This window comes from Anopheles darlingi, chromosome 3 (genome assembly GCF_943734745.1).
Source record: "Anopheles darlingi chromosome 3, idAnoDarlMG_H_01, whole genome shotgun sequence".
Lineage (NCBI taxonomy): Eukaryota > Metazoa > Arthropoda > Insecta > Diptera > Culicidae > Anopheles > Anopheles darlingi.
Window position 1 is genome coordinate 63,071,648 of NC_064875.1, and position 20,103 is coordinate 63,091,750.

Sequence of the window (20,103 nt, forward strand, 5' to 3'; positions counted from 1 at the left end):
TTCATTAAAATTATTAGTCAAACTTGCAATGGCTTTTAAATCGACTACCAGCTTCGTTGTATGACCATTTAACTGTTAGTTGCAAATTGACATTTTAACGCCAGTGAAAGTTGTTATCGAGTATTTACACCTTAAGAATAGATGTAACAATTAAAATGTGTAAAATATTAGTAGAAATACTCGTAGAACTATTTTAAAGTGATCTTTAAAATAGACTTCCAAAATTTATGATGAAATCGATCAACGAACGGTTGAAATTGGAACCTGGATTGGATAATGTGTTACTGAAAGCCCACAACAACATGCAAACTTCGGCACCTGCCAGTACAATCGACCTTAACGATCCCTTATCTATTGCTTCTAATAACGTGTTATGCCCTATTGTACATTGGATTATTACATTTCACGGAAGCACACCATCACAGCCCGGTGTGGTTGCTCGAACTTTCGCAACTCCGGTGCCGGCACCGGAGGCTGCGTGATCGCGCGAAGCATTCACGGCTCTTCCCATTCGCTATTAAATCACAAAATGGTAAAATCTGAAAACAAAAACTGCCGAGCCTGACAACCTTTCCGAGACGCCGAGAGGTCGCGCGCTCCAGCTCCAACTTTCTCGACGAAACTCCCGCAGCGTAGCATTCCTCGCCGCCGTCACCGCCATCACCCGGTGGCGGTCAACACAATCGAAAGCCCCTCGCGGGAGGCTCGAACGGTTCATTTGAATACGGTGATGGTGGTGGTCCGGGATAGCCGGAAGAACGATCAGCACCGGTTCGGTGTGGTGCGGATCTAGTCCAGTATGCGATCTGGTGCATAGAAGAGCAGCTGCAGCGATGAGTTGCAGCACGATCGCATCATTGGGACGAAGTAATCATCACGCTCTGTTTCAGTACCTTCGGTGGTCGCGAAGCATATCAAACCGAACCAGAGGCAACAACAACACATTACGAGACCTCAACGGTGCCCCAAATGCAGCGACGCGAGGGAACGAACGTGCAAAAATGGCGGCGTCAAAACGATGGCGAACGTGACGCGATTGTTTATCATCCCTCATCAGCACGAGCGAGGATCGCGCTTTCTACCTCGTCGGTGCTCTCTTCCGAGAGCATATCTTTCCACGGACCAAGTCGAGAAGAAAGAGGGAAAAAAGACGGTGTGACATCGTGATAAATGCCGTTTAAACGGCCACATGGTGAGCGCGTGCGTAGCCAGCCAGCATTCGGCATCGATCGATCACCTGCCGAGTGGCGGCGTGAAAGACCTGTCAATCATGATGGCCGCCGAGCGCTGCGTGGTTGTTAATTGCCAAACAAGATACTCAAATTTCGGGCTCGTTCCGTCGCGTAGGGCGAATCTCATTGAACGCCGGCGCCACCTACCAAAGTGCCCATTATCGGCGGCGCATTAGTCCCGCGATGCGGAAGCGATCGATTCTTTCTATCGCGGGGCCACCTGCACCGTGTAATCTTCCGGTCGCGATCTGGGGCCACGCTGGCCGGCAATTAAACGCACGAGATCTATCGCTCCGAGAGCGAAATTGCCGAATTCCGGTTGTCCGGTCCGGTGGTCTGGTGAGAGACGATGAACGATGGCGATCCCTTTTTGGGCGGTTCGGAAGCCAGAGCGCCTCGCGTTTTTTTCTGCTGTTGTTGTTGTTATTGCCACGTGCGTTCCTGCTGATGCGTATGTTGGGGGTGAAATGTGAAGGTGAACCCTTGATTATGCCCTCCTCCCCCTGAGCGCGCTCTTTACTCTCTCTCTCTGCTCTTCTTCGCGGTTGTCCTTCACAGTTCACGGTTCAATGGCACGAGCAAATTGCCCTCGGAAGAGGCGTTTTTTCTGTGGGATTTTTTTTTGCCTCTTTTCTCCACAGTAGGCTGTGGCGATCATACTTACCGCACTCCTTTATCGATCGATTATCATCGTTTGAATGATGCAGTTTAGTAATGAAAGAGCGTTTCACTTGAAGCGATACATTATACAATTCGATGCGAAGCGTTTGAGAGTGTTTGAGGAAGGTGAACGCGATGTTTCAGGCGCCCTGCCCATGCTTAATCCTTATATGGAATAAGCGTAACTGGAGGTTGTTTTCTTTATTTATCTTGCGTTTGGCCCTTTAAAACAAACAACACAATTTGTGTTTGGACAAAATTGTTCTTCAAGACGACAAAGGTTGCCATACTGAAAAGATGGCGCAATGTTTTGAAGGTGACAGATGAGCATCAGATTTAATTTTATAAATAAAAATTATTTTTTTTATTTAATTTTTATTCTATTGGAATTTCTTGAACATGTAACTCGATTGCACAATTAAATTTCGCATCGTAAAGCCCTTCGACAGATGCACTGGTCGTTTCAGAGCAATATCCTTCGCTGGTACGCAGCGGAAATTTGGCTAGATCAGGTTGCTCCGTCGATGATCAACAACTGGATTAAGATTGCTAAACTGCAGACAATCATTAGCAGCAATTAGCTGACTACACGCGAGCCCAAACCAGGACATGGCATGAGGTTGTGCCCGTTGGCCAGTCTGTCCCGATTCCACCATTGTTCCACATCCACGAAATTTCCTCCACATCCGGAGCAGGAGCGCACCGATCGAACTGAATAGCGTAACGCACCGGCTGATAACATAATCTACCGTTCCCCCCGAGATGATGATGATGATGGTTGGGAAATTTTTAGCAAATTTAATCCATGCCGCTCCAAGCTGGTCCAGAAGTTTTTGCAGCCCACATATCCTACTTCTCCTCAATCACGAAAATCGATTGCCGTCCGGTTCCGATGCGCCGCCGAGTGTGTTCCAGAAACTCATCGGAAAACTGTGCCCCACTAGCACATTTCCTTCGCTCCAGCCAGCGGTCCAGCAGCTCCCGTTGTAATTGGAAGATGTTCTGCTTCAGTTTGTTTATGACTGCGCCCGATGGTGGCCTGTTCTGCACTATCGGCCGGTGCGCTATCGATGAGCCATGGAAAATGTGATGAGAGAAGCATAGAGAGAGAGTGAAGGGGGCCATAAACATCAAACGGCCATAGTCCAGTTGCTAGTGCGATGATGATGGAACCACCCTCCCGTGAGGCAGAGGAGCATAATCGCAGGAAGGTAGAATAATCGCCGGTAAACGGTTGGTAAATAGAGCCAACACCGCTTGGAGTGTGTACCGGGTCTGCAAATGGCACCGTTTGCCCAGTAGAGTAGAGAGATAGGATTATTATCTTCCATTCTTTCCGTTTTTTTTTTCTTTCGATTTTGGGACTGAACGTTCAATGGTCTGAATGTTTGTGTTTTGGTCGAAAAGGGGGGAGGGGGGTGGGAGAGGCTCAATTTATGGTTGGCGCCCGTTCTTTCCAGTTCTGTGCCTTTTCCATTTGAAGCATAACACATAAATGATCGTTTTGTGCACTTCACATTCCAGCATATCATAAGTACCGCAAATATTGAATATTCTGGATGACGGGACGGGACGGAACTTTTGGAGTGCCCGAGATCTCGATCGCTTTTGTGATGCTGCGCAACGATACCGTTCTTGGCGAGCACAAATGAAGGACGTGTCCTAGCGGAACATTGAGTGCTGGAACGTTTCTAAGTCGTGGTGCGATTTTGCAACGGTATCTCCTTATGCTGCTGCTGCCGCTGTTGCCGCTCCTGGTCTGGAATTCGGCGTGTTCTGAGGGCTTCTTTCGATAATTCGATATAATTGTGGGGATTGCACTGCCGCCAAATGAGGCCCGTTGCACATAAGCAGCATTCAAATCTGTTGACGTTTAACGTTTATTTTGAAATCACTCTAACGCTTATACTCTGACCTTAAAGGATTAACCCTTTTTAACTCTTTTAACACACTCAACACTCTTAACAATCTGAACTCTTTTAACACGCTCTAACCCTGTTAACTCTTTTACCATTCTAAACTCTCTACCACGGTCTCCCTTTTATATTGGATTCCGTTGCTATGTACTCTATAAGCAATGGTAACTTAGGTGCCATAAAAATCAGCTGCCTTGCCTTCAACGATATCTTTCCTCGTGTAACTAATTTACTATTCTCTGTAGAATGGGGCATTTTTATGAGTCAACAGAAACAGCAGCATAATTCGCACAGCGATCGATGGTCTTGAAATTGTTGAGAATGATAGTTACATATTCAGCATTGAAGGACTGCGAACGGGAATTAATATCATTCTGCGTTGCGTACGCGATCACTTACAATAATGTTTTTTTTATGAGATCACCTGTTAGTCGATCAATAACAATGGTTTGCAGTCAAACAAAACCTTCTGGAACATTCTATTTGTTCGGATAAAATAATGTACAAATAAAGCTTCTGGTGAAATTTTAGTTAAACAGATTCAGTTCCTTCTTGCATTTCTCTCTTTATTGCTTAACTTAAATCATTGTAACTGCGCCTCAAGTTCAATTCTACTTCATCGCTCAATAACTCTTTAGATTCTAGGAGAACAACATCGAATAAATAAATAAATAAATAAATAAATTACTATTTCCTAGTCACCTAGCGGCCTCTCGATCATAATTATGCGAAACTAATCGAATCGCTCGATTATTGACTCATCATCGAACCCTTTAGTGCACCGGAAACACTTCTGCAAAAACGCCAGCACACACACACGCTTCCCTTTCAAAGCAGCGCCTGTTTGACTTTTCCATTCAGCTCCAGCACCATGTCCAGTAGCGTTGTTGCCAAAATTTCACTTCTTTCTCTAACCTTTCTAGCCTTTCGGTCAGTCAGCTTCCCCCATTAGTGGCGGTGCGGAGCGGCACTAATTGATCGAAACCATATCGACGACGCTGCCGGTGGCGATGGCGCGAGAGGGGGGGCAATCGCATTTCGTCCATTACGCAGCACTTGCTCGCATTTCACTTAAGCGCCCGTAGCAAACGCCACTTTCTCGCATTGGCGCCCGGGACAATCGAGAGATCGCTGGATGCTGGACACCGCCACCGCTCACCACAAACCGAGCGCATCGAACGAGAAGAAATCATCGTAATCGCCACCATCGTACGCCTTCTTCTTGCGCCGTCCCGTCCGCTGCTGTGTGGTCTTCCGATGGGGTGTCTGGCGTCTTACGGGCTGGTGCAGTTGTTGCTGTTGCTGATGATGGTGATGGCCAGCGACATCGGCTCGGCGCACCGCGTTCGGTCGCTTTAAGGGATGCTTCCAGTAAACGACTTGCGTAGCACCGAGCAGCGACGTCATTAACTGCCGCAAATCACGCCCAATACTCCCAAACTGATGCTTGATGTCGTAGAAGAACGCTGGATACCCGATCCCAACGATACCACGCGGTTGATCACCGTAAGCCGATAACACTGTACCGTCGCCGACGGAATACGATTCCGTTTGGACGATCAGCAGCAACAGTAGCAACAGGGAGAACAGCAACAGCAACAAGTGCCGCCGGGCACGTAATCCTTTCATTTTCACCGTGAAGAACCGTGTTCGCATGTAATGTTTTCACTTTTCACTCATCACTCACATCCACATCCACTCCGCGGTCGTCAGCAAACACCCGGTTGACGCCCGTTACCCGACTAAACCGATTCGCCGGCTGTGCCGCACCTTTATACCGGAAATGCCGGTCGCTGTGTGGGATGAAAAAGTCCGTAAGTGCAGAATGGATTTTTGGAAAATGACATACCATCACCACCACCACTGCCACGAGCGCGGACGAGCATGAGTTTCTCTTTCAACGCCAACAACATCGCCGGGGACTCGAACATGCCATGGAGTGATTCGTACATTTTCGGTCCAGTACCGGCACTCTATCTCTCTGTAGGTCTCTCTCTTCCTTCAGTGCATGATCTGCGAAAAAAAAACATGTTGGCTAAATAATTAGAGAAAAGCGCACTATTTTAGCGTCTCATCATCACACCAGCGACCAGGTCACACTAGGTACCCGACACAAGATGACCCCTGGCCAGCTGTGGCACCCTCGAGGGTCATTGTCGGCGTTTTCGGGGTTGCGTGCGATGCGAAATTCTCCTTTACTTTTCTCCCATTGTTTTCTTTTCATTCGGGCCACGGCCCGGGTCCGGGGGTGTCGGTGTCATCCACACTTTACATGCATATCTGATGCGTGAGGTGTAGTGACCGTGGTCCGTGGTTTGACCGTGGACACAGCATTCGGTGAGAAAGATCGACAAACGAAAAGTGAAAATTAGACCCCACCAGCCAAACAGGAGGGAGTTCAAGCTACTGCATGAAGAATGAGGTAGCATCATTCATCGTTCGAGACGAATGAGTTATGGTATGAGGGGAAGTGGTCTGCATTATGATCGAGTACACTAGCCAGCCAGCAACGGCAGCAACAGTTTTGTCAATGATGTGATCTGCATTTTCCCATGAGTAAAATAGGGAAAAGTGTGACGTTGTTTTATGAAAATGGTGCTGCGGATGGTGTATTCACTGTTTGCAGTGCGATGAATATACATACCAGTGGAGCAAAGCGATTAAGGTCATCCGTGGAATACATAATATTGTAAAGAAGGTAATATAAGAACTTGAATAAGCTCATCGGAAAATAAACTCTACCTAAAGTCGATCTGAAAAACTTTACTTACCACAAAAGTAATTCAAAACAATATAACTTTGATGCAGCAATACGAGGAATTTATAACACTCTAGAGCATTAGAAGTGCCTCTTGACAGTTAGAAATGCATCTATTAAAGATAGATGAGTTTTAAATCGATTTTTAATGAATATGCAACCAACAGGTTGATAAATGCTAGTATTAAGCAAACAAATTGATCGATCAACCATGTCCACCATCGTTTTTTTTTTTATCAAAATGCACCATCCGGAAATGTAGAACAATGCGCTGCCGACTCCAAGACACACCAACTGGAAGCGCGCGTCCGCCATAACTCAACCCCAATATTAATCACCTCCATCACGACCATTCCATGCCATAAGCTGACCGATGCACCAGACGATACCGCGGAATAAGCCAGTTTAAGACCTTGGCCTGCTTGCGGATTAGCTCGTACGAGGCCATTAATAACTAATCAAAGACGACGGTCCCGCACGGTCGCGGCCGAAAAACGATCGGCAACCGTTTAATCCAGACACGACACGATCCCGTCGACAAATGAGATACGTAACGTGCGCGGTTCTTAATTGGCCCCGGATGGCCTCGCCGTGAATGCAACTCCGTCTGTCTTTCGGCGCTCGTTAGCTGCTCTGGGGACACGATCGCCGCGATTGTCGCGCCGTCTGGAGCTCAAAACATGGCAAACGGAGGTGATTTCCCAATCCATTTGATAACCTTTTTTTTTGCCATCTGGGCTGGCTTCCAATCGCTCAAGAATGAATTATTTATCCCATTCTGATCCTCCCGGAAGCATTAGAATCTCCCCCGAGCTGAAAAGAGCAGACGATCTCGAGCAATCGGACACCGTTTTCATTCGATAAATCGTTGGTTTTTTGTTTTTGTTTATTCTCGATGTATTTATTGTTGCGTTCGCGTTTGATTTAGAAGCTGGCTGACTCGGACTCGACCACGGAACTGGGATTGGCCATATGGAGGGGCACGGAGATGTGCGACGCGTTGCGAGATCTCTGGGTTGTCGTGAAGAGGCTGAGACGTTGGATGCGTGGCTGAAATGCTACTGAGTAGAATCGGCTTATCAAGAGGTTGATCGTTCGGTTTCCATTCCTCAATAATCGTTTATCCAGTCATCCTGAGCGGACTGGGTCAACTTGGAGGCTCCTCTGCGGGTTCCTTAAGCCTGGATGGCCTGAAGCTTCTGTTTCGGTGAGACTTGCGCATCGTGTACAGCATCGACGAGCGGCTCACCACTGAGCACGGCCTTCAGCGAAATTCGATCATCCACTGGCTCCGATACCGGTACCGGTTCCTTCGATTCCACAACATCCGACGCTTGAGGAGTGAGCCGTCCACCAGCAGCAGCATCCCGTGCCCGCTTGGCCGCCGTTTCCGCTATCAGCTGAACCGGATAGTCGAAGCTGTAGAAGAAACCTTTCGGTTCTCCCGCCGGTTCCGTTCCGGCTTGTTCATCCCATAGAACGGCGTCAGAATCGGTGCTCTGGCGCTTGGTAAGGCTACGAACAGCTTCCACGACAACACCTTCATCGCTGAGCGGTGCCGCTGACTCCGGTGCAATGTGTTCCGTGTACGGTAGACTCGGATAGCGGATCAAACTCTGGTGTTGGTTGGACAAGGCCGTCATCGGTTCACTTTCATCATCCTCCTCGACACCATTGCTCTGGAAGGTACCCTTGTACGATCCGTCATCGGATGAGACATCGGGATTGGCACGAGCGAGGCTGGCCGCCTCCTCCCAGGCACGCATATGCGCCAGACGTGCCTCACGCACCTCCGGAGTCTCTTGGACGGGCTGTGGAAGCTCGATCTGTCGGTTGTCCACCTGATGGAACCCGAGTCCATCCGACCAGTAGTGCACGATGTAGTCCTCACCGTCCGGATTGACGTACTGGTAGGAGCCACGGACCTCACCGTTGGCGTTGCGTGCCTCTAGCCGGGCCTGGTTGTGGTCACTATAGCCAAACATCGCCCTTCCGAGACCATCCTAAGTGAGAGAGAGAGAGAGAAATTCGAGAAAATTTATACAAAAACACGACCTTCAGGGAATGATGTCACTTTTGGCGTGCAGCTGAAGAAACATTGGCACCAATCCAATGCAATCGCCTCCGCATTAACACGCAGGTACGCTTTACCAGCATCTACATAATTCTATTGTTAGTCAGCGACTCTGCGAATTAACCACGGGCCACCGAACCGAACGAACAACAAACCGGGACCTAGAATCTGTCGTCATACCTGTCCATGGAACTGCTTCGCACTGTACTCCTCCTCGACGTAATCGTCCAGATTGTCAATGAGGCGCCCATTGTAGTATAGGGTCCGGGCCACCGGATGCTCACCGAGCTTCGGTGCGTACGCCAGGTCCAGGCTCTGCTGCGTGATGTACTGCTGGGCCTGCTCGGGGCTGATGTTGACGAGCTGGATACGCCTTGCCAGCACCATCGGTACCATCATCATCTACGGAACGCAAGAACGAGAACAATGAACACGACCGGCAGTTAATTCAACGAAGATTAATTTGTAATTCAATCAACCAGCCCTACAATGGAACCCCGGTTCCTACTTCCAACCTTTCTTCTCTAGAAGACGCTTCCAAACATCTTGCTAGAAACAGAGTTACAGCGATCCCGATCCCTATCATCGCGTTGGCCATGTAACCGTCCTTCAGGAAGCAGAAACAGTATCATCATCACTGCAGCTCTGGTTCCGTTATGGCACCGGATGGATATCGTTTTGGAGCGCTGCCAATTGGGCAGCCTTACTGGCAGGCTGTCCCGCGCGTGTCCTGGCCATTGTTTAGTGAAGCAATGCATATCTGGGCTGCTACGATTTAAAACAAAAAATGAGGACACAGACTGGCACAGTGAGTGACCATCAGCAACAGTAGCTGTAACTTTGGCATTGGCATCCGAACCTGGCTCCCTGCTGCTGATTCGGTTCGGTTCTGGAGCCTCCTTTATATGAGACAGTAACCGTAAAAAAAGTGGAATCTCTAGTTCGCTGGCCACACCGGCTCCGAGGCTCCGGCGTTCTTATGTATCGTCGGGTACCGCATTGTAACAAAGGTTTTGTTTTCCTGCAAACCAAACTAGCATGGCCAGTGGCGAGGCGCAATGGCGGCACAAATGAGCAAAAGGACGATCAATGAAATGACCGTAAGGCGCTCGGCGGTCCGTTACTCTTTCGTTTCGTTGCAATCGGTTCGGAACAGCCGGTTCTCGCATCATCCATCATCGCAGCGAAGCAGTGGAGTTTATGTTTTAATTAAAATTTAAGAATCACAGCGCACAGGATATGGAACACTACGGCAGTAAAACCGGTCCCCCGGTGATGCTGCTGCTGCTGCTGCATCATTTCGGACCGCAAACGATGTGGTGACCATCTCGAACCGGTCGACCTGATGCCGGAGATTGCATCGTTGAGACGTTGCGATGCGATCCGCTTGGTTCTTTGGTGCCCGTTTCGAAAGGCAGTGTCGTACGTGCAGCAATTTAGGACACCGAACTGAGATTTATGCCGAGAATGGTACCCTAATGCCAACACCAGACATCTCGATATCGGGAATCAATCGAGCGCACCCATGAGCTCGCTTGATGAGATGAGGTGCGTGGCACCTCACCTTCGGCTCCGGCGGACTTTGTATGGCTGATGCAAGGTGTGGCAGAGAATTCACTCCACGCGTGCCTGCGGAGTGCGTGACGGGATTACATAATCGATCAATTAATGTCGCCCAACGGGGAAGACGGAACATTCTTCTTGCAATTGTCACTTGGATGGTGCGCTCGCCACTCATCATCCGGGTCATGTAAGTGACGCTGATCCTAGTAGGCTGCAGCACGCATCCAAGAACCCCCACTCCAAGGAGGCTATGAGTCGTTGGCCTCCAAGACCGTCACGGGGTTCATGGTGCGGTACATTAGGAAAGTCCATTCATCACGCAGATAACGACTATTGACCCTCAATTGATGGAATATTCAAATCATGGCTTCATTCCAAACCGCTTCGTCGATCGTCCATTATAAAGACATATGGATGGCAAGTTGTTGGCCGGCAGATTGGCGTCTGCAGACACAAGTAATGCTGGCAGCGATCGGCCGAAACCGAGCTCGAGTCATACGGAGCACAATCAATCATCAAATTCCAACTTTAAGATTCACCCGGATAGCGCTGCCCCGTGGTTGCGATTGCGAAGTCATTTAGATCATTCTCGCTGGATATTCCCCACCCCTTCCGGGCTACAGGTGAATGTCACTCTCAATCATAAACATCATCATCATCATCGGCCCTTCCTCTTGCCGATGATGGTGGCTCATTAATATTTCATTTACCCCTTCCCTAGACCTTGTTCTTGTCCCGAACTGTTGTGGCCTTTGCGTTCGATTTGTCCGGGACTCCCCCCGGACCAAACAAAACTTTTGGAAACTCGTTCTCGATTATTAAGAGCGCGCTTCCGGTGTTTGGGAATCGAATCCAGTCACGATCCCGCATTAGAACCCCGTTCCGTTTGCTGCCCCACCCCTGTCGTGACAAACAAATCTGCTGCACGGCCTTGAATTCGCGTGATTTTCGTTGACTGTTGACGTCGTCGACGTCGTCGAGCGGCACACCGAAGCACACCGAAAAACGCTTGACTCATCCTGCGTGTGCGTGTGGCGTTTGCGCTGAGCAAACAGCACAAGAGGAGCAGCTACAAATAACCGCCGACTCGGCAGTCCAGCCAGCCAGGAGGTCCCGGCTTTTGGGAGAATCAAAGTTAAACACTGGCCACTCTTCACGGTTAATCATTCTCGACTCAATGTTTGCCCCCCGGGGAAAGGGGGAGGCGGTCGCGGTATGGGGAAAATCGCGTATCGCAAACATCGCCAACGTCATGACGGCGCACGGGAAGGCCGGCCTGGTTGGTGGTCGATAAATAGCCATAATTTGATGCCTCAGGCCACAACGATGTCACATTAGGCCCGGGGACAAAAGCGACCGGAATCCCATAAACCCGTCGGTCACCAATTGGCACGCAGTCGTCGCCGAGTTTTGCATAAATTAGTCCTCATCCAGCAGCAACAGCAGCAGCAGCATGCCGGGATCGCTGTTGTGGGAGAGGCCACTGAACTGATGTCTGGTATGGCCATTTTTCCATTCCTTGGGGATGGATACTGGTTTACCGCTCCTTGGACGATGTCCATTTCCGTCCACACCCTCCGTGAGATCCAAGCGAGAGCCACGCGAGTCATCAAGCAATCCATTTTCGTCCTCTCGCCAATCCCGATAACGGCCATAGCGGACATTAGCATTTTTCCGTGTTTAGAGGTGGTGACGATGCGTAGGTTCTAGTTTTAATTCGCTTTTTTGCAGCCTGTTCCTAGAGTCTGTTTCTAAGAGGTCCATAAAGTGGTCTCGACACCAGAATAGACGACAAAGTTGTAGCGAGTAAATTATATAACTAGCTGAAGCTGAGAACTTCAAGACTAAGAAGCTGGGCGAAGAAACCGATCCATTCTGGAGCTCTGGAACACGATCGACCAACACGGCTGCGACTGAACCTGTTTCCAGTGAGTCGAACGCCCCGGGAACACGCACGCCACACACACGAGGGAATCGTTGGCTTGACATTTTCAAGAACAAAACCGACTCTACGGACCACCGACCGGACAAGCGGGGGAATCGTGTTCGACGGCAGAATTGGAATGTGTTATTTTGGATTTGCGGCGAAACTTTGGAATTCCAGCCTTCCAGTCCAGAGCATGGAAAAGGAATCCATTTTTGGGGCTAAGGTTAACGACATTTAAATCACCGCACCGAAAAGATAGCAGCAGACCGCCGGGATAGCTGGCGATTGATAATCTGCGCGGTTTTATGACCGGAGAAGGGAGAAGCGACAAGCGAGATCCTTAAAAAGTGCATCCTCTTGTGCATCGGCTGCTGGTGGCTGGACCAACGGATGGCAAATGCCGGTTGGAGTGTGTTAGACATTGTTTTACAGTTCGATATCCATTTTTCAAACTTTGATTTCCAGTTGGTGTGTGCCATGTTAGAATCTTTTTAGCAGAAGCCAACGAAATGTCAAACGGGGTCCCGACTAATACGTGTTCTGAGTTTGTGTTCCGATGCCCCAGATGATTCCGAACTTTCGACTCTAATGCGTTAAGGAAGAATGATAAATATTTTTTTTGATAAACTTAAGTGCTTTTGATAATGCGCTACGCTGGCTTATTCAAATCGTCCAAAGCGCACGGACCGCGGATCATTCTTTAACTTCTCAACGCTTCTTCTTTCCATTCTAGATCCAAATCCAATTGGAATCACTTCGATTTGTGACCGATCGTAACCGAAAACGCAAGCGAACGTCCACGATGGTCTCCCAAAAATGGTCTGCACACTCCCCGTCGCTGGCACCGACAGCCAGCACCCGAGGTGCGTGTCCAGCATGTTTGATTTGCACTTTCGATCGCGCGGTACGCAATAGTTCGACCATTTCAAGGCCACGGGGCCACGTACCGAGATGATGGTGAGCATAATGTGTAACGCCTTCGCCATGCTGCGCCAGGGAAAGCCTTTCACGTTAATTAATTCCTTGTCTTATCAACCGCTTCGTCTCCTCTGACGTAATCACACTCTTGTGTGTGCGTATATATGTCACTCTTCTGTGGGTGTTCCACAGTTCCCCTAATTCCCGAATCACACACACACACGTGTAAGTCACACACGACGCACGAACGCACGGACGACGACGCTCACGTTTCCGCGACCACGAAAACAATAACCAGCGATCCTCGCCCGTGACAGCGTATTTATATGGCCATCATCATCTTCGTTTCTGCTTCTTCGTTGCTTCTCCACCGACCGCCAGGGGGAGGACTTGTTTGGCCCCCGGGGTGTGGGGGGAGAACAGTTCTCGTCGCGTCTCCTCGCGGCGATCCTTCTGCGGTCGTCACAGGTGCGAAGAGGGAGCAAAGTCTCGACAGTCTCGTGACGCTGCAGTTCCCCGTGCGTGTGTGTGTATGTTGTTCTGTTGGAGTTGGCTTCTTGTTCTTGTAAGTGAGCTCAGCGAAGTTTGCTCCATTTAGCCCGGTGAACGCCAGCATTTCTTGGGCATTTCGGATTGCGACGACCTTTTGCAAAGCGGTACCAACCGGAGGAACAACCGGAGAAGATAAGACGAACGATATGTGTATGCGAATGTATGTGGTGGTGGTTCGCAGCGCAGCAACTGCGCTTGGAGCCTCCTGGAGGAGCCCCGGCCTAGGTAAACATGGAACGCTCCTTAGTCGCATCAATTAATAGCATGCCAGCCGGTACCTGGTGCGACCGCACACGAAACGATACGAGATGGAGGCGGGATGGAGGGGCATCTGTTGTCTCGGAAAATAATTGCTACATGCTTGCTGCGGTAAATTGGCTTTCGGTGGAGTGGCTTCCCATTCTTGGCGACGCATTCGGTGCGACACACAATTGATAAGCGACAAACGAAACGAAACGAAACGAAACGAACGGATGGTACCGGGTGGCCACTGGGTGCTTGGGGTGGAAGGATATCGATTTCCAACAATGCTTTCGATGCTTTTGCTAGAACGAACATCTGGTGCGTGTGAGCCATCGGGATGGAATGGAAGCTAATTGAATGTATTGCAGTAGAACAAACAGCATTACATGCTTGTTAGCAAGAGACTGACTCTGGTTGCTGCTGGTCTGCGAAACGCACGCAGTGGCATATCGAGTGACAATCACAGCCACAGCAGCCACAATGCGCGCCATTTTTAATGAGATTCTCGGCGATACTGGAGAATGGTCCCGTCTTGCGTTCTTTCACCGCACACCCACTTCCAGCCGCACAAAATATCATAATTCCAACCATCCGAACCCACGCCAAGCATGGTGCTTATAAGCTTCAAGCAAAAACGGATGATAAAGAAAAGACCGTTGGAGAGAGGACCGCAGTGACCGTATCGAGGGGATATCGATGACGATTAGTTGTGTCGATCGGATGGCCAAAGCGACTAACATGACCGTTCGATGATGCGGACGTTTCACCTTTCATATTTTCGGTTTTTATGTCACTTCTCAAAATTCCCGCCAATCGGCAAGGAATCGGCCGATGCGAAATGAGATAACCACACCACCGACTCGTCTGGTTTTTGTTTGGTCAACGAACTTGACGTTCTGGAGCGCAATGGAGATCTCGAGACGCCCAGCAAACGGCCCGTTCCTGTCCGTTGCTGCTTGATAGAAGTTGTGTTTCGTGTTTTTCCGGATCGATTTGATTGATGAGACCAAAAGTGAGGGGTTTGCATATTCAAATGGCCTCTTAAGCGAGCGGGCGAGAGGATTAAGACGCGTCGCATCGTGAATTGCATCGACGTCGACGTCTTATTCGAATGACGTGACACAATTTTGATCCAACCCAACCGAAAACCTTTGCGTTCGTCACACCAAAGAGAATGATTTATGGAAGGTGTTTCCCTTAAAACTATCACAGCTCATCGGTCACCACGAGCTCAGCTACTCATATTTGGTTCATTGTCGTTTGGCGTCACACCATTTGGTGCGATCCTAATAAGTCACCTCCGCTCCGTCACTGGAGCTTCAGGCCATTAAATGCGTTCTCGGTGGTATTCCCGACATTAGTGAGGAGCAACGAAAAAACAAAAACCGAGCCGAAAACAAACATTTGGAATCGCCGCGCCGGCTTAGGCGACTGCATCACGGAACCAACTCATGCATATTCAACCACCACAAAACATCGGGATTTCAATGTTCACGGACAAGGCATCGATCGTTTCGACCTCTTTTTATTCTCTTTTTGCTGGGAAGGAACGGGCGGATGAGCACGAATTGCGAACACCACCACCTCGATGAGTGATGAAATCTGGCTACTGAATGCCGTCTGGGTGCCATTTTCGGGTAATTCACCACCTAATGAGTCATGTCAGGAATTTGTCAGCGGAACAACAGCGAGCGGCACACGATCGCGGTTTGGTACAAGCTACCAGATACAAGGCGTTTCACGACAACAAATCGTGTATCGATGAACTCACTCCCGCCACACTGGAGTCAATCGAAGGTAGAATGTCGGAAAAGGAGTGAGTTCTGAAGAGGCTGGATTCAGGTTCGTGGTCTGCTCAAATGTCTAACAAAAAGTGATGATTGAAGTAGGCTGTTGCAGCTTTGGTGAAGCTCATGTCTTACTTGGATAGCTATAGTTTATCTTATAAAATAAGACATTTTAAGGAGAACGGGAGATGAAATTATGCATAAATTGAAGTTGAATGAACTGAATTTGTCTCGTGACCGTGAACTCAACCAGCATTGCAGCACAACAGCAGAAACAAATATGAAGCACTAATAAATGCTCGCTTCTTCTAATGTTTGCTCTCCCTCTCTCTCCACAGATCCAGAACAAATATTTGATGCCGTGCCGTGGTACCAACCAACATTCCCTTCCCACAAAATGCCACCGAGCATGAAAGGTTATCGGGAGCGTTAGCCCGGCCGCAAACGCAGAACGGAAACAGGATTGGCAAGTGATATTTTAAGATCAGGGTCCGGACCACGACACTAGCTAATGTTCTTCGGGACGATCACGGCCGATCAGCCTCCGGAGCACCAGAGCGACGCTCAATAGCGCTGGCTGTGATTCGATACGCTGTTCACGCCCCCTTCTGGCGGCGATTCCCTCGGGATCATGTGCATCCATTCGGACGACTACGGCCGTGTGTGTGTGCTTGTATGTGCGAGAAGGTGTGCTTGTGGCACGCCCGGTAATATAGTGCCTGCGTTGAATAAAATCAATTTTTATGGCGTATTATTAGTTTCTTGTCCTTTGCCGCAACCGTGCTGGACCTTTCGGACGCCTCGGTGCCTTCGCAATGTCTTCTTCAGTCTTCTGGTGCTTAAGCTGTCGTTGCTGCACCCTCGGTGCTACGCCCCTGAAGAAGAGGCGTCGTCCTTGAGCTTTCACGATCGTGCGCATCGCTTCTGCATCGGCAGCAACGGGAGACCTTCGGTTGGGGCCAGGGGACGATGTTGTCGGCACACGATAAGTGAGCAATTTATCGAACAGCCCTCGCCAGCCCGTCGTCTGGTGCCCCGCGAATACATATTGCATCTCTGGAACAAAACCACAACGCCAGACAGTAGCACCTGCTGAGCTGACTCGGCTCCTCTCTGCACAACATGCTAATGCCTTCGCCTATCTCGATCGCTTATTATTTGATCGGCAATCTGTGGAGATGCGGCACGAAAGAGTGAGGAAGCGAGTGAGGAAAGAGACGAAGACACTAAAGGGAAGCTACGTCAAGTTCACGGTCTGTCAACGCGCGACGCAGCGCTTAAAGTGCGCCAACGCAAGTCATCCCCGACTCCAGACATGCGACAAGCAATTAATTAATTAAAGGCAATCCATCACCATTGACCACCGACGCCGGGGTCGGAGGTGTGGGGTCGGAAGCAGATCGAAGTAATGGAATCGTATTAGCGACATATCGTGATTGTCGGCAGCCATTTTCGTGCTATGGGCCTGGTGTTTGACAAGTTGTTCCCATTACGGTGACACGATGTTATAAGCGGAGAAGCCGGATCGACGCTGCGTCTGACGCGTGCCAAGATTATGGGAAGCCGTTGCTTGAGTTGCCCAGTTCTGCTCGTTGATTAATGTCCTCGTGGCCTCGCAGGACAGGACGGGACCGATAAGCTTCCCTTACTTCAGTTTCGGTCTAGGAGATGTTGATTGAGAATTATCATAAGTATTGCATTGCTCTTTTGCGTAACACAGGCACGAGAGCTCAACGCATCCCATTTCCTGCAAGAAAATGAGTTTTCAAAGACGTGGATTAATCATTAAGCAAGAGACTCTGTTGCATCTTCAATTATTTTCATTTCTTATTGGATAAAACATGATAAATAATTTAAATAAATATTTACTATGCACTAAATACTAATGCGATTACAATAAATAAATTGAAACATGTCAATAAAGAACTCAAAATCATTCATTTCGCTTTAATTTCTCTTGAAATGTCCTTGGAATCAAATAATCCATACACTATATCCCTTACATTTTATGCTCTTTGCGAAATGTCAATCAAAGCAACGCTCGGAACAACAAAATGCAGCTTTTCAACATTTTCGCACTGTTGGCATTAAAGGCATTTCATCCATTACCATTACCACTAATTAACTGCCAGCGATTGATGAAATGCGCAAGCATTGCATGAAAGAAAAGCCAACTCATCAAGAAGCTACTACGCGAGAGGCATCAAGTGGATAGCCACTTTAAGTATCAATTCCCTTCTGGAAAGAATTCCCATCCAGTTCATCGCGGGTCCAGCGCGCATTAAGCAGGGAGCGATGCTTAAGTAGCCAAGAATCCCGCGACTTCTCCTAATGGTTCTCTCACAAAGTCACACACACACAGACCCATCTATCTCCATCACAATCTGTAGCGGTATCATCACTGCCTGCTAGATCCAAATGCTAGACAGGAGCATGATGATGGTGCGCTATTCTTACCATCACGCAGCACCAGCACCAGCAGCAGCAGCAACATCTCAATCTCGGAATCATGTCCGTACAGAGAAGCCTTTGTGCGATGCGGGGTCCTTGTTCGCAATCGTAATCGCGCGCACGTTCTTGGGAACACACCCTGGGAACGGGACGTTTTGCTGGGTTGGGGGAAACAGCTTTTCGAAGCGGTTTTTCCTTCCCCCTCCTTCCCTCCAGCGACTATGCGGAGGCAAATAAATTTCCATTCAATGCAGGTCAGTATGAAATATTGCAATCATAAAAGTGGATTTATGTAACGTCGTAGATTTGTCGTTCTACTGATCCGGTTGCGCGCGCGAGTGTGTGTGTGTTTCTGGTAGACTATAATGCTGCCCACCACGGTGGCTTAAAAGCTTCCTGCCAACATATACTCGTGCTGTTGCTGCTGCTGCTAGATAAGGGACGGAGTCCAGGAGTCCGCATACTGGATGAACTTTTGCTTTACTTCGAGGGAGCGCAAGAATCGGGTTCACGGTCAATGTCGATGTGGCTGGCTGGCTGGCTGGAGAAGTGGGTTGCGCTGCACTTCGCAGTGCACTGGCCGGTGCAGAGTTGCTGCATAATGCGGTAACCGCCTCGTTTGTTCTTTTCAATTACGCATATCAGTCGCTCGATATGTTGCGGTGGTGTTTATGTGTTCGCACTTATCATTACCGATTAGTTACGCTAAGAGGGGTTGTTCTAGAACGAATCAACGTTCTTGGTGCGATGAAATGACCTCCAATGGTGCTATGCTAGACACACAAGAAGAGATTACGTTAAACACACAAGAAAACAGATTTGCTATGGAGTGGTTGCTCTCGTTTGGACTGGAATTTCCTTTTAATACATGTTTTCCAAAGGAGCATAACTCTAAATTATCTAAAAAAAATATGGAAATTTGCTGTTTGCTACCTTATTTCGGTGCTTAAAGGTTTCTCAACAGTTTCTTGGCAAGGTATTGACCTAATATTATCTGTTTATCTCCCCCACAAATTGGCCTGCAAGTCAATCATTTGCTCGCTCCGTCTGACCAGCTGACCGCTACGGTCACCGCTACAGTTTATCCGCAAAATGCTTCCGTAACCACCCAAAAAGCTATACATTTCAAGCACTTCTCCCTCCGTCAACTGCTACTTCTTCTTCTTCTTCTTCTTCTCCTATTCCTTGTCCAAATACACCGACACGCTACGATAGCATGATACTTACTTACCCCAAAAAAGGCACCAGCAGCAGTAGCGGTCCATTGGCAACGAGCACCACATACAAACAATCCAAATATAGCATCATCGTTGGTTCGGCGGGGTGTAGGGAGTAGAATCGACGCCACCGAACGACTGGTGTAGGGATACAGTAGTGTCTATTATATTTATGACTCCGCACTCTTCCGGTTCCTGTTTCGTGTGCGTCGTTTTTTTCCTTTCTTTGTCCGTCTTGGCGGGTGGCGACGCCACGTGGAAAGGGGAGCAAACGATTGGACCTCGTCTTCTTTGTCCTGGAAAATGTCTTCCAGAGTCAGAGGGTGGGGTCATGGGTTTGACTCTGGTCTGTTGTGGCGCATCGGACTCACGAGTACGTCCACCACATTGATTGACCGCTTTGGAGTGGCACGGCGAGGCGCTGTTTGTGAGTTCGTGAACTCGATGGAATGGCTCGTTGCCGGCACCCGAAGCGATAGGCGGCGGTGTTCGAACTTATAAATTACCCAAAATGTCTTGGATTAATCAACGCTACGCATCCATCTTTAAGCGACGTTCAGGCTCGATGCACGCGAGATGGAATGATTTCATCTTATCTAGACTCTCTCGAGAGACAACTGAGCCGCCCGGGCTGGTGAATCATGATTCGGCCCGATGGCAACGGTCATGATTTTGAGGAACATTTTTATGACACCTCCCAAGGATCATAAAAGCCGCCAACAAAAGGGCGAAAGTTTCCGATGAAAACTCTAAATTAAGAGTCGCTGCACACCGCAAGCCCCTGAGCGAGACTTCCAGGAGAAAC

General features: G+C 48.9%; 1 protein-coding gene across 2 annotated transcripts in view; it reads right to left on the reverse strand.

Moving 5' to 3' along the window:
• Positions 1–7,441: 7,441 nt before the first annotated feature.
• Positions 7,442–20,103, reverse strand: part of LOC125954476 (uncharacterized) — a 39,079-nt gene continuing 26,417 nt past the window's right edge. The window contains exons 1-3 of one of the 2 annotated variants that reach the window (XM_049684847.1): positions 13,078–13,364; positions 8,821–9,042; positions 7,442–8,569 (exon numbers count right to left, since the gene is read on the reverse strand). In XM_049684847.1, the coding sequence (XP_049540804.1) occupies positions 7,742–8,569; positions 8,821–9,042; positions 13,078–13,116 (1,089 nt within the window). In that variant the 5' untranslated portion in view covers positions 13,117–13,364 and the 3' untranslated portion in view covers positions 7,442–7,741. Of the gene's footprint in view, positions 8,570–8,820; positions 9,043–13,077; positions 13,365–20,103 lie in introns of those variants that run through there. The other variant, XM_049684846.1, reaches the window with a different exon arrangement.